The sequence below is a fragment of the Aureobasidium namibiae genome (assembly GCF_000721765.1).
Source record: "Aureobasidium namibiae CBS 147.97 unplaced genomic scaffold scaffold_10, whole genome shotgun sequence".
Classification (NCBI taxonomy): Eukaryota; Fungi; Ascomycota; class Dothideomycetes; order Dothideales; family Saccotheciaceae; genus Aureobasidium; species Aureobasidium namibiae.
In genome coordinates this window covers 312,601-325,838 of record NW_013581199.1, presented here as the reverse complement: position 1 = coordinate 325,838, position 13,238 = coordinate 312,601, and the positions used below count along the sequence as shown (strand labels likewise).

The window sequence follows — 13,238 nt, the reverse complement described above, 5'->3', positions numbered from 1 at the left end:
GACGTGGCAGGAAGGAACGGAGCTAGAAACGAATTGACGTATATTTTTTCCGCAAGCAGGGAAAAAAAAGGAATGAGCTGGAAGGACGAGAAACCTGAAAGGGCAAAAAGCCAGGCGCTTGGGAACCCTCTGACGAGGCTCTGTCTATCTATTTCTGTGTTCAGAACCTTCCTGCCAGGTTTCCAAGGGGGCTCAATTGCACGACCTTACGCGTTATTACGATCGCAGCTCGAATATAGAAGATTGTCGCTTAGATAGAACCAAGAAAAGACTTATGGAAGGGCAGAGAAGGGCAGATGATGAAAGAGTCCAGCCCACAGCCTGCCTGCCAAAAAGACCCGGGATGCGGGGCAGCCTGCTTGGGTGTTTGGGCTGCTCCTTCCATGACGTGCGTAGTGGGGTAAGGTACATCATACCTTGTAGCTGAGCGACAGCTCTTTCACCACCACATGTCTTTAAATACCTCGTCCAATTCCCTCCAACAGACAATTTTTCTCATTCCATACCATCTTCTCTGAACAACTCTCATCTTCGATACCCAAACACCACTTCCAACTTATAACCCCTCTTCAGCTTATCCCCACATACAACCACGCATCATGTCGAACGTCCCTGGTAAGTCAACCTTTGAAGCTTCCAAGCTTGTGGCATCTTATTGAATTCCCAACTAACACATCTCCAGCCCATCTCCCCGGTGACCTTGGCGAGCATGACCCTCGCCGTGAGGCCCACCCCCATGGCAACGAGCCCGGCTCTGGTGGCCACGAGGTCAAGCTCGGCTCCAACGAGGCCAAGGGCATCAACGACAATGCCACTGCTGCCGAGCACAGCCACACCCGCGACCCCGCAACAGACAACACTGCCGAGCACGCCTTCAACGGTGGCAGCGCAGAGAACATGGACCGTCAAAAGCGTCAGCAAGCCTCAAGCATCCCCGGTGGCCGCACTGGCCACGATGGTGTTGAGGATCACCTCACCCGTGCCGGTCTCGAGCAGGGCTCCCACCGCGGCTCCGGCTACGACAGCGGTCTTACCGGTAACAACAACTCCGGCCTGACCGGCTCGTCTCACACTGGCTCCGGCTTGACCGGCTCCCACACCGGCTCTGGCCTTACTGGCTCGCACACTGGCACCGGTCTTACAGGTTCGTCGCACACCGGCAGCACTGGTACCGGCCTCGTTGCCGAGGGTGAGCGTGCCCTCCACTCGGGTACTCACGGCACCCACGGTCAGACTGGCTTCAGCGGTTCCGACCCTCAGGAGCGTCACCAGCTCCACCACGGCACTGCCCACCACGCCCACGACTTCAGCCACAACCACAACACCCGCACTGGTGAGCTCCTCGACCCTGCCAGTGGTAGAGACACTGGCATTCCCGGCTACGCTGGCGGCGCTTCTGGCTTGACCGGCTCATCTCACACCGGCTCCGGCTTGACCGGTCAGACTGGTTACGGCCAGACTGGCACCGGTCTCACCGGTTCGTCGCACACCGGCAGCACTGGCTCTGGCCTCGTTGCCGAGGGCGAGCGTGCTCTTCACTCGGGTACCCACGGCACCCACGGTCAGACCGGCTACGGTGAGACTGGTTACGGCCAGACTGGCTCCGGCCTCACTGGCTCGCACACCGGCTCCGGTCTCACCGGCCAGACTGGTTACGGCCAGACCGGCTCCACTGGCGAGCGTCTCCGTGAGGATCTCCGCGAGGGTGAGCGCGCCGTCGGCTCCGGCACCGGTGCTGGTTACGGTTCCACTACTGGCTCCGGCCTGACTGGATCCACCACTGGTCACCACGGCTCGACTGGCTCCGGCTTGATCGGCTCCCACACCGGCCACGAGTCTACTGGTGAGCGCCTCCGTGAGGACGTCCGCGAGGGCGAGCACGCCACCGGCCACAACACCACCGGCACCACTGGTACCGAGCACAAGAAGGCTTCGCTCCTTGACAAGCTCAACCCCTTGAAGGATTCTGACGGTGACGGCAAGAAGGGCTTCATGAAGTAAACAATTCGCCCTTGATACCCCTAGACGACGATACCAGTTACGAACAATTACTTTAATGTAGCATAACGAACCTTACTGAATGAACAATAATTTCTTCAATACCTCTACTCCAAAGTTTCTGCGGCCAAGCGACTTCTCAAATATTTAGTTCTGTCCCCGCCGCCCATTTCGCGTAATGTGTCCATAACATTGCTCGTCTTCTTGTGAGGTGGGGACGCCTCATCGGACGTGTCGCTGCTGTGGGTGGACTGCCTGGAGGGTTTCCTCTTCTTCTTGCGAGGTGGAGAAGCCTTGTTAGAACTGTCGCTGCTTAGAGCAGGTTGCTTTATGTGATAGCGACGGCGGCGCTTTAAGGATGCCTTCTTCTTATGCTTAACTATGGCTAATAGTGATGTAATGCTTGGGCTTCACCATAGTTGATAGTGATAACTGTCTATCTAAGTGACTAATTGGAAAACTTGTGATTAGAAGATAACTCGATTTCTGTGATCAAGTCTTGACTCTTTCTTCGGCTTAGTTTGGTCACTTAGATGACTTTCTGTCCGCGGCTTGGTGAGATTGCTGGCTGCAACTCTAACTTTGCGTCACATTTCGAAACTTCTCCAAGATCCTTGCAGTCCTTAAGACAAGACTTGAGATGCCTAGCATCCAAGACAGCATCAATCAAATCAAGGATCAGATACGCGATCACGATCATGCCCGCCAGTCGCACGAACAGACTCAGCGCGAGCACGAGCGCATTCTGGACGAATATGACCGGATGACGCGCCGACGTTCAACACGCATGCGCGAAGAGAGGGAGACCACTAAACACCATGGCAGTGAGAGACGCAGAACTAGGTCACCGCCATCATTGCGCTTTCGCTTCAAGGACGGGAAGAGCAGTGGCAGTGACAAGCGAAAGAGCAAGCATTCATCACACAGGCATAGACACAGGCACACCTCCAGGCACACCTCCAGGCACACTGATGAACACGATGAAGCCAATGTCCAAGGGTATACTGCCCACCCTTTCTCTCGTCCGCGCGACTCCGAACACCTGGACCCGTCCATATCGGCTTCGCCTCAACCCGAACCCAATGCAGCTCAGTCTGTAGACCCAGACCTGGCTTTCCGCGAATCGCTATTCGACGCCATGGCAGATGACGAAGGTGCAGCATACTGGGAAGGTGTCTATGGAGAATCTATCCACTCATATCCTCGTCCTTCTCTCAAAGACGATCAAGGTCATCTCGAGCAAATGACCGATGACCAATACGTCGAATACGTCAAAGCCAAAATGTGGGAGAAGAAGAACCCAGAATTGCTTAGAGAGCGTCAAGCGCGTGCTGAGCGTGAAGAGGAGGCCCAGGATGCAAGATCGAGGAAGAGACGACACATTAGTGAGGATGATGAGTATGAGGAAGACTTTGAATGGGTTGGCAATGCAGAGAAGGGCTACGAAAAGAGGTCCACACGCACACGTCGTCCAAAGCCAGACACCAGAGATGCACCACGCGATAAGGGCTTCATGTCCGATGTAGACGCTGCCCTTGCTCGAGGTGCCAAGCGTAAGGAAGCCAAGAAATGGCAACAAGCCTGGTCATCTTATCAACAAGGATGGCAGCAGCTCAAAGCCAACTCTGCGCAACTCGATCACGACAACCTTCTCAAGGCAATCCCGTGGCCTGTCCAAAGTCTTGCTGCCAAAGATGTTGCGAAACAGAGTGTTGAAGATTTCTTCTTGAACGCTCCATTGGAAACGGAAGACGTCCGGACCAAAACGCTCAAGGATGAGAGTGTCAATTGGCATCCTGATAGGTTCCAACGCCGCTTTGGTGGAAGCAACGTTGATGAGGAAACACTCAAATTGGCTACAAGTGTCTTTCAGACCATATACGAAATGTGGGAGCGAACGAGACCAACCAAATAGCAAAGTTAATTTGGATCAAGTGAGTAGCACTCTTGGTCTCATAATGCATTGGTTCATCATCTCCAATCATAGTTTCGTCTTCTCTGCATACATGGCTACGAAACAATATCATTGTCAAGTTGTCTAGGCAAAGACTTTGGATAGTCCTGCGCGCATGCTCGTGAGTTGACTTGTTGCCGAACACGTGCTTCCGCATGTCCTTCATCTGCACTTGCCATCTCAAAAAGACAAGAAGCTCAAGGCAGTCGTACCTTCCACAACTTATGGTATAACAATGCCACGTGCGGTGCCACGCGCACACAGCTCAATGCAGGAACGTGAAGGTACGATGGAAGCAGTTTCTGTGCTTGTATCCTTGGATCAAACACTTTTTTACCCCAAACAACATCCTTCATGATTGAGATATTCAGACCAAACCATTGCAACCTATCTCATATCATCGATCCATATCCGAGACTCATTCTATCAAATCAACAGCACACCATCCAATCAATCTCATCAACACACTCTCAAAGCAACATCGAGTCAACTAAGCCAATCCAGTTACCGCTGTGTTCATCTGCATCTTTCCATTCGCACACAGCCAACAATACAATCTCCTCATCCAACACCTATCATGTGTCGCGCAAGAGTCACCACATACAGACTCTGCGGCTGCATCCACAAACACATAGACCTGTGCAGCATTGCTCGTAAGGCTAGCACTGCCACGGAATGGGACTCTGTGCAAGTGTGCTCTGATTGGGACAAGGCGGCTACAGAGGTGTATGAGAATGTCGTCAAGAGATGTCCATCACATGGCAAAGAGTTCCTTGGAAGAAATGGAGTTGAGAGAAATGGAGGAGCAAGTGGTGGTGGGAGATGAGGGCGAGGAATAGCCGTCAGATGAGGTCGAAGTTGATCGATGGCTTTGAACGACTGAGATGGAGGCTCACGAGAGAAGGAGAAGTTGGTTTCCCTTTGACGGGTTTGGGAAAGATGACACGCATTGTTACGACGACAAAGACCATGGTTTATATCAACGGTTGCAGCAAAGGCAGATGTGCCGGAGGAAGCATGCAAGAGAGTCAAAATGTGAATGAGCGAAAAAGGTGCAGAGGAAGACCAAATGTGCATCGGACCAAAAAAAAAGCAGAACTCACGAACAAAAACCAGAAACATTCTTTTTCCAATGCTCTATCCCTCTTCATCTCTATCAAAGTTCTCTCATGCTCCAATCCTAACTCTGCAAAATCACGCTTTCAAACATCTCACCCAACCCCCTTTCCTTCAACCACGCCTCAATAGCAGCCATATCCCCTCTATTCTGCCTCTGCCCATGCCTCTCCCCCACCAAATCTGTGATTTCTATCATTCCCTCGAATGCCCTCGTCACCTCCGTCCCAGTCTCCCTATACCTTTCGCTCACCTTCTTCTGATGCGAAGGAATATCACCCCAAGAAACCGTCTTGATTTCATTCATGTAAGCATCAATGTCTGACGCAGACCCTTCCAGACACAGCAATCCGGGTTTGCCAGCCAACACGAAGCCAGTCAGGGAGTAGGAGGGTGCCCAGTCGACCATGTGTTGGCGCTTTTCGCGGGTGCTGAGGGAAGGGAAGTAGAACCATACGCGTACCAGAGGGCCTGTGGATGCTGGTTTTGACGCGATAGATGTGGTTGAGGTGGGGATGAGTGAGGGGCCTTGATCTCGTAAGGCATCCAGGGCGCTGAAAATGTCGTTGGGAAGAGAGGAAGATAGAGTTGCTAGACTGGCTTTGTCGAGCCATGTGGGTTGACGCAACGAGAATGATATCGGTGGTGCTTCTGTGGGATCTGTCTCTGTACTCTGCAGTGGTGCAGTTACATTGACTTGGATAGAGTGTGTGACATCCAATGCTACGTGTAGAGCTAGATGGATCTCTGACGGAAGTGTGGTTGTTAGGTCGTCACTGCCGTGATCTCGAATATTCGTGATGAGAGCCAAATCTGATGGTGAGACGTCGTATTCGGATTCATCTGGGAACATGGCGAGAAGGAGATCGAGAGTTGAGATTTGTGATTCCAAGAGATCTGGCGGGAGTGGGTGGGTAAAAGTCATTTTGGTGAGTCGCAGTTATTTGGGTCCGTGAAAGATGGAAGATGGTGAGATCTCGGAGATGTTCCGAAATTGGATTATACTAGACTGTCGGAACAACTTAGCAGATATCTTGAGAATTGCGTGGATTAGATGTATACCTTTGTTCCTTGCAATGGATGCTGCGTTATCGTTAACGGATGAAGAGGTGAAGAATCAAAGAAGAATCTGGAGCCAGATGTCGGACTGTCTGTGTCAATGACAGGCCGCTCAATTCAATCTATTGGTCTGAGGGATCTCCGAGCAAGTTTGGATACCTTACCGTCGTGGTATAGAGAGCGTTTGGTGTCACATATCCGGTTCGAACGATGTCGGACTCGACAAGGATTTATGTATTATACAGTTTTATCCGGCTTCACAATTATTTTGTGCACGAAATATGGACCTCGATCAATCCATCTTTGGCACGCCGTCTTTCCGACTTGTACAATTTTCCTCACGAGCAAGACAAGCCGTTCTTTCAGGTATGAAACGCGAGAGACATGGACGAAAAAGTCACAAAAGGGCGCACGCAAGGCCGATATCGCATGTATTAGGTAAATCTAATCAGATCGATCGAACCACTTGTCTTGATCTTAGATGATCTGATAAGAAAGGGATGCCCACCGATGTCCTGTCTATTCTGTTTTGCTACCAATTGAGATCTTGGCTCTGATCTATACCTTGTTTCCCCCCGCTAAAAGCCACTGATCAATCTCTCGAGAAGTCTCGTGGCGGTCTCACAACAAACAAAATTATGGCTTCACCACTCAACTCCATACCCCAAGACTCGACCTTGCTCAACCTCCCAGCCGAGATCCGCCTTCAGATCTACTCATACCTACTTCCAAACTCCTCATCTTCACATCTACTGTCCCAATACTGCAGCCACAATACCTGGATCTCTCCGCCACTCTCCCACACTTGCTCTCTCCTACGCAACGAAACTCTACCTCTCCACTACAGCACCAACACATTTACTTACGACCTACGCTCCCCCCTCGACGATGGCGTTGGCTGTTTGACGAAAGCACTGTCATGGCTACGACACAACCGATGTGGCAAGCTCAAGCAACTGAACTTCAAGCATGTCAACAAGGGCATCCTTTCCGCGCAAGAATTGCGCAAATGGACAGAAGTCTTTATCGAATACACCGACATTCTTCCCTCTTCCTCGGAAATCTCCTTCTGCAATCAAGGTCTACGATACAGAAACTTTGCTGCTCAGGCGGCTGTGGCGTTGAAGTCTCTCGTCGTTTTCGCTGCCGGCGTAAACAAATCCATCATTGGATCTGGCGAGGAAAAGGAGTTGGAGGTTTGGATTGCAGAGGAGTTGGAAATGACGGATGAGGGAAAGGCAGTGTTGAGAGGAGTGAGGGTGGCAGAGGAATTCGTTAGGGGCTTTGGTGCTGCGGCTGGGGGAGAAGTGCAGGGATTTAATGTGTTGAGGTGGGCGTTGATGAGTGGAGGCATGATTGAGGGGTTGAAGCATGCTGGGTACACATAAGAACATGAGGGATGATGTTGAAAAAAAGCATTGCATTATCGTTTTGGCAAATCGGGGTATACTCGGGATCTAGTAATCGGGCCATTCAGAGTCGACTTCATCTCTCCATGCGCGGAAACCTCCTCGTACGTCTTTTATACTGTTGATTTCCGGGGTTGTGGAAGCTAGCATCTGAACAGCGAGTTGAGAGTCGTTGCCCAGTTTACAAACCACCAACACATCTCTACCCTTGAGATCCTCGATGATCTGTTTGTCGTCGCGAAGACGGGTTTGCAAGCCTTGCCACGGCAAATTTATACTGTTAGGAAGACTGCACAGCTCAAACTGCGTGGAATCGCGGACGTCCAGAAGAATTGGACCCTCGTCGTCGTGAGGCGATGCAGATGCAAGGACAGAAAGAAGATCACCAGCACTTATGCGGGATGAAGGTGGCAATACATCGACGGGATTTGTGACGCCGCAGAAGGCTACATAGTCCATTGATCCAGAAGTCAGACTGGACTCTGTGACTGTGTGGTTTGCAGAACATGAAGCACAGTCGGCACGTCTTGAGCGCAGTTTGACGTTCCGGAATTGAGGTATGCTGTAGGCGGAAAAGAGAAGAAGGGATGGCGAAGGTGCTGCTGCGTCTGGAGCAGAGGTGATGAGTTTGAGAGTTTCCAAGGCTTGGAGAACACCCATGACGCCTACGACGGGTCCCAGAATACCGCCTTCACCGCAGCTGACTACGGACTCAGCAGGAGGTGGGCGTGGGAAGACACAACGGTAGCAAGGGCCGCCGTCCGATGCACCAGGAGCTCGCGGGGGATAATTCAGAACGGTCAACTGGCCTTCTGTGCGCAGAGCCGAGGCTGATACCAGAGGCTTCCCCGACAAGACGCAGGCATCCGAGATAAGGTAGCGCGAAGTAGGATGATCCGTACAGTCGAGTACGAAATCATAATTGGACAAGATATCCAATGCAGATGAGGGAGTAAGATGAGCTCTATGCGGTATATAGACGATGTTAGGATTCAGGGCGCGTAGATAAGTGATTGCGCTGTCGACCTTGAAAAGGTTGACACGATCGGTCGAGTGGGCAATTTGGCGATGGAGATTCGACTCTTCTACGGTGTCGCCGTCTACCAGACCCAGAGTGCCGACGCCAGCGCCAGCGAGGTATGCAGCAGCCGGGCAACCAAGACCTCCAGCACCAACGATGAGGACTCGGGCGGCCTTCAATCGCAGTTGACCTTGCAGGCCGACCTGGGGCATGATGAGTTGACGAGCATAGCGTTGGAACTCTGTATTGCTGAGAGCAAATCGCTGTTGCGGGTCCGGTTCCTGATAGTACTGGTGCTGAGGGTTGTTCAGCGCGCCCATGATCTCTTGCTGCCAGTCGGTCTCGAGCTTGCCTGCATCTCGGGCGCGGTGTTGGACTTGCTCGGCATGGGCCAGCTGTTCTCGTAGTTGGGATAGTTGGTCCTCGGTAGCCTGAATCTGCTGGCGGAGAGCGTCGACCTGGGCATCGACGGCCGACGTCGAGAGGACGTTGTCCATGGCTGCTTTGAACAAGTCAAGTGGGTGAAGCGTGCGAGAGAAGGAGCGGGGCACCAATTCGAGCGGCGCTTTTCCGCGACAAGGTCAAGGACTTTTTGCGCCCATTTGATCTCCTCCTCCTGAAAACCAGCAATCATGTCGCAACAAGAAGAGATGCCCCAAGAGGAGCGAGTCTCACAGGAAGAACAAGTCCTGCAAGAAGAACTCCCCCTCGACTGGCCCGAAAACATCGAGTACCTCCGCCGTCCCAAAATCTCTCCCGCCGTCTCTCCCCTCGCTCTCAAGATCCTCAACACTCCAACACCTGCCACCGCCTCCTTCACGCGCTTCTCGGCCGAAAACCTCGCCTTTCCCAACCCCGACGTCCGCATCGTCCCTCTCAATGACCCCGAGCATCCCGCCAACGGCCAATTTGGTCTAGCCGCGAAGAAGCACTTTTATCCTGGCAACTTCATCCTGCCTTACCTCGGTCTCATGCACACCAACAGCCCCAAAGATACCGATCCCGACTCTGAATACGACATCTCGCTCGACAGAGACCTTGATCTCGCCCAAGATGCTGCAAATTCCGGCAACGAAGCTCGCTTCATCAACGACTACCGCGGCATCGCCGACAGACCCAATGCAGAGTTCCGCGACATCTGGGTCCAGACTGGCCAAAGAAAGTGGGAGAGATGGATCGGTATCTTTGTCGTCACAACTGGCACTACCGGCATGAGAAAGAACGGCATCAGACCAGGAGAGGAGATTCTTGTCAGCTACGGCAAGGGCTTCTGGAAAGATAAGAAGGACGAATGGGTTGCACCGCCAAAGAAGTATGACAACTCGAAAGAGGGTCAACAGAAGGTCGGAAAGGTTCGCATTCGAAAGTAATCTCCTTTCTCTGCTCCCTACACCGCTTCAGGTTGGGCACAGAGAAGACACACGCTCTTATGCCATGCTCGCTTTCATGGCTATACATCGCCTCCGCCATACGCATACACGGCCACCAAACTCTGTACGCCGTGCCTATCTACGCGTAGCCCGCTGGCCTCGATGATCATCTACAAATGTCCGCGTACGACCGAGAACTCGCTCCTCTGGAAATCACTGATCAATGGCTTCTATCGTCCTTGCAATTGGCCAAACGGTTGGCTCTTGCAGCTTCGACCCTCAATGCCCAGGATACTGTCGCCGCGCTTGGGAGTCCGCGGAGTGCGAATGCCGACGGTTGTTCTTCAGGTAGCAAATTCGCTCATGTCGACTCTCTACTTTTCTCAATGTGCAGCACGTGTACGAGAAACAAGCGGGCTACGTTGGAGCAAAGATGATATTAAATAGTAAATTCAGAATGGGGTATCTAGTCTTTCACGACAAAGCAATAAATCAAAGGTCGTGGGTAGTATTACAAACGCATCCTCCTGTATCCAAATTTAGACAGACTGTCTATTAGATGCTGATGACTTGACAGATGCAGTCAAAGAGTTTTGTCTACTAGGTCCATAGATGGCCGAGGCTCTTCTTCCACCGTTCTCCTCGCGAGCAGAAGACAGTTGCTGAGCGAAGGGCGAACGCTTACGGAGAACAGGTCCCTTCCAGTAAATGACGTAGACCGAAACGACAAGAAGGAGCGCGATGCAAGCCAGAATGGTCGAAGCATACTCCAAGTGATGCTTACCACCAATGTTGGTGTAGAATGGAGTGGCGGGTACAGTCAGTACACCAGCAAGGAAGTCACGAGACCATCCGTTACCACCGGTGGCAGAGGCCGAGTAAGGTCCGTAAGCGCAAATCATGTAATCGATGGTCGCCATGTAGATCGAGTAGTTGGCAATACCGATGACTGCACTGAAAACCATGGAGCCAATCCAGTGAATTGGAGGTCCGCCACTAGTCCAAGCGAAGCCGATCAGACCGATAGGAAGGCAAGGGACAGTAAAGAGCAACCACCAAAGACGTGATTCGTACTGAGCGTGTTCATCGTTGGGATTCTCACGGCGCTGTCTCTTGTTACGAGCAATGGCGGGGAAGAACGAGAACCATGCGATGAAGTATCCGATGAGCAGAGGCAAGAAGGCGAGACCAATCTGGTAGGCGGAGAATCCCCACTGGTCGTAGACAAGAGCGTAAGACTGCAAGAACATGAAGATCAGGGCATCACTGAAACCGGAGAGCAGGGAGAGAGTCAGGACGATGGGCTCAGTCAAGAACATCTTGAAAGGTCTGATCCAGGTCTGAATAATCTCCTTGGCGGAGAAGCGATCCTTCCAGGGAATGAGTTCAGTGGGTCCGTAGACATTGGTCTCACCAGCCTTGCGACGCTTCTTAGCGATCTTGTCAAGCATACAGCTAGTTCTGGTTTCGGGTACGAGGAAGAAGTGAAGAGCTTGAACGAAGCCACCGAAGATCAGTTGGATCCAGATGTTCCATCGCCTATAAATTGTTAGAGAATGGAGAGTGTTGGTTTCGAAACATCAGACATACCAAGCAGCATATTGCTCGACGAATCCACCGACAACGGGGCCAAGAACGGAGCCACCAACGGAAGAGAAGACGATGAAGGCGACAGCGTACTGCTGCTCATCGGGCTCCCACATATCGGCAACCATACCGAGAGTGACGGAACCACCAGCGGAAGACAGACCGCCGAGGGCACGACCGGCCATAACGGTTCCAAAGTTCTTTGCAAGAGCAACAGGGATCTGCCAGATGTTGACGAGGAACAAACTGAGCTGGAGGACAGGCCATCTTCCGAGCTCCTCGGACCAGGGAGCCCACAGCTCACAACCAAAAGCGTAGAGGACAAGGAAGATCATGGCACCACAGCGGGCAGCCTGAGCACTGATGTTGAACTCCTCGGTCATGCCAGTAATAGCATTGCTGTAGAGACTAGTGTTGAAGTTCATCGAGACCTGGACGATGAAGATGACAGACAGAATCGTCCATTTTTTCCAAGTAGGGAAGCAGAAACCAAGCTGTTCGTAGCAATCATCTTCTGTCAAGATGATCTTGTCGCCGTTGTCGTAATCTTTGCCGGTCTCCTTCTTGCGGGTCGGTACTTCGGAGTTGTCGACTCTGCGTTCGATCGAGGGTTCAGACGAGTCCGGGTTCTCGACCTTTTCGTTCTCAAACATGCCGGCCATGTTGAGTGTAGTGCAATGTATCAGATATTATAGTCTATACCCGCGAGGTCGTTTATCGCAGACGAGGTGTATATTCTATATGTCTGACGGCCAGAAAGGATACCGTCAGATGAAAACTGGGGATACTGGGGAAGTGGAAAATAAGACCGGGGAAGTTACACAGAGTGGGTGATCTTGCCATCTTATATGGCGACTTGAGTTTTTGACGAAGGAGCATGATGTCACCCAGCAGGTGGACTTGGACTCTCGGAGTCGAGGGATTCGCGCAGATCTTACTGAGCGGCCCAAGATATCGAGAGCCGTGACTCCGACTCCAACGTGGCACGGTGATTGAAGACCCACATAGCTCTAGTTTGAGATTTTGATCACGGAAGCCAGGGCGTATGTGCCAGAGATACAGGACTTGTCAAGAGTATGAGTCTGTTCTGGCAATCAGCCCTCCCAATCGCAAGTGACTTCGAATCTGTACAACATGTTCTCGAACCTTGAACGTCACAAGACCCTTGAGCCCAATATGACGACAAGCAAAACCAATAAAAGAAGAGGGAATGTTTCCGTTAGCACTCGCTCCTTCATACGACGTTAGGTAGTACGCCTGGGAGATAGATCTTATGGCCGACCAGGAAAAAAGCGTCATCGCGAGCGCCAAGCTACGCCTTGTCCGCGGTTGGCTTGCGCACAAGCATCTTTGTTGGCAGTGGCGCCAACCTCCATATATCATGTCATTGGACATCTATACGAACTTCCGAAAGAGCAGGAACGCCAGACCAACACGCGACAAGACGCTGCTTGAACACCTCCTTCGTCTGTCTGCTTGGTGAAATATTGTTTTATGTCAAGCCATTCGACGGACCTGCAGCCTCCCCATGACAGCGTGGCTTCACATCCACACAGCCCTAAATCGTGCTTAGCCGGAGCAAGCGTGGGGTGTGCAAAAACATTCTCCACTGCACCACAAGCACCACTTTTTTCTCTTTGGAGCAAGACAAGGGGTCTCCGGATTATTATCTGGCACGACACGGGTGACACGGTGACACTTTCAAGAGTCCCGTGGTGGAGTGT

General features: G+C 52.0%; 7 protein-coding genes across 7 annotated transcripts; 4 read left to right on the top strand and 3 right to left on the bottom strand.

The window, feature by feature from the left end:
• Nucleotides 1-599: 599 nt before the first annotated feature.
• On the top strand, nucleotides 600-2,001 carry M436DRAFT_73420 (uncharacterized protein; the record flags this gene model as incomplete). The annotated part of the gene is made up of 2 exons (XM_013571349.1): nucleotides 600-615; nucleotides 683-2,001. 2 exons carry the CDS (start codon nucleotides 600-602, stop codon nucleotides 1,999-2,001), a joined length of 1,335 nt encoding a protein of 444 aa, XP_013426803.1.
• Nucleotides 2,002-3,088: 1,087 nt separating this feature from the next.
• M436DRAFT_17123 (uncharacterized protein) lies at nucleotides 3,089-3,913 on the top strand (the record flags this gene model as incomplete). Its single annotated transcript, XM_013571032.2, has 2 exons — nucleotides 3,089-3,396; nucleotides 3,487-3,913. Coding segments are annotated over 2 exons (735 nt in total), but the record flags the coding sequence as incomplete, so codon positions are not given.
• Nucleotides 3,914-5,132: 1,219 nt separating this feature from the next.
• On the bottom strand, nucleotides 5,133-5,993 carry M436DRAFT_48877 (DUF1115 domain protein; the record flags this gene model as incomplete). Its single annotated transcript, XM_013571207.1, has 1 exon — nucleotides 5,133-5,993. The coding sequence occupies one exon, from the start codon at nucleotides 5,991-5,993 to the stop codon at nucleotides 5,133-5,135; it is 861 nt and encodes a 286-aa protein (XP_013426661.1).
• A 772-nt stretch (nucleotides 5,994-6,765) lies between these two features.
• Nucleotides 6,766-7,515, top strand: M436DRAFT_64429 (uncharacterized protein; the record flags this gene model as incomplete). Its single annotated transcript, XM_013571249.1, has 1 exon — nucleotides 6,766-7,515. One exon carries the CDS (start codon nucleotides 6,766-6,768, stop codon nucleotides 7,513-7,515), a length of 750 nt encoding a protein of 249 aa, XP_013426703.1.
• Nucleotides 7,516-7,584: 69 nt separating this feature from the next.
• M436DRAFT_48864 (uncharacterized protein) lies at nucleotides 7,585-9,054 on the bottom strand (the record flags this gene model as incomplete). Its single annotated transcript, XM_013571204.1, has 1 exon — nucleotides 7,585-9,054. The coding sequence occupies one exon, from the start codon at nucleotides 9,052-9,054 to the stop codon at nucleotides 7,585-7,587; it is 1,470 nt and encodes a 489-aa protein (XP_013426658.1).
• A 198-nt stretch (nucleotides 9,055-9,252) lies between these two features.
• On the top strand, nucleotides 9,253-9,852 carry M436DRAFT_8947 (uncharacterized protein; the record flags this gene model as incomplete). The annotated part of the gene is made up of 1 exon (XM_013571019.1): nucleotides 9,253-9,852. A coding segment is annotated over one exon (600 nt), but the record flags the coding sequence as incomplete, so codon positions are not given.
• A 614-nt stretch (nucleotides 9,853-10,466) lies between these two features.
• On the bottom strand, nucleotides 10,467-12,167 carry M436DRAFT_48680 (MFS transporter; the record flags this gene model as incomplete). Its single annotated transcript, XM_013571170.1, has 2 exons — nucleotides 10,467-11,466; nucleotides 11,518-12,167. 2 exons carry the CDS (start codon nucleotides 12,165-12,167, stop codon nucleotides 10,467-10,469), a joined length of 1,650 nt encoding a protein of 549 aa, XP_013426624.1.
• Nucleotides 12,168-13,238: the final 1,071 nt, after the last annotated feature.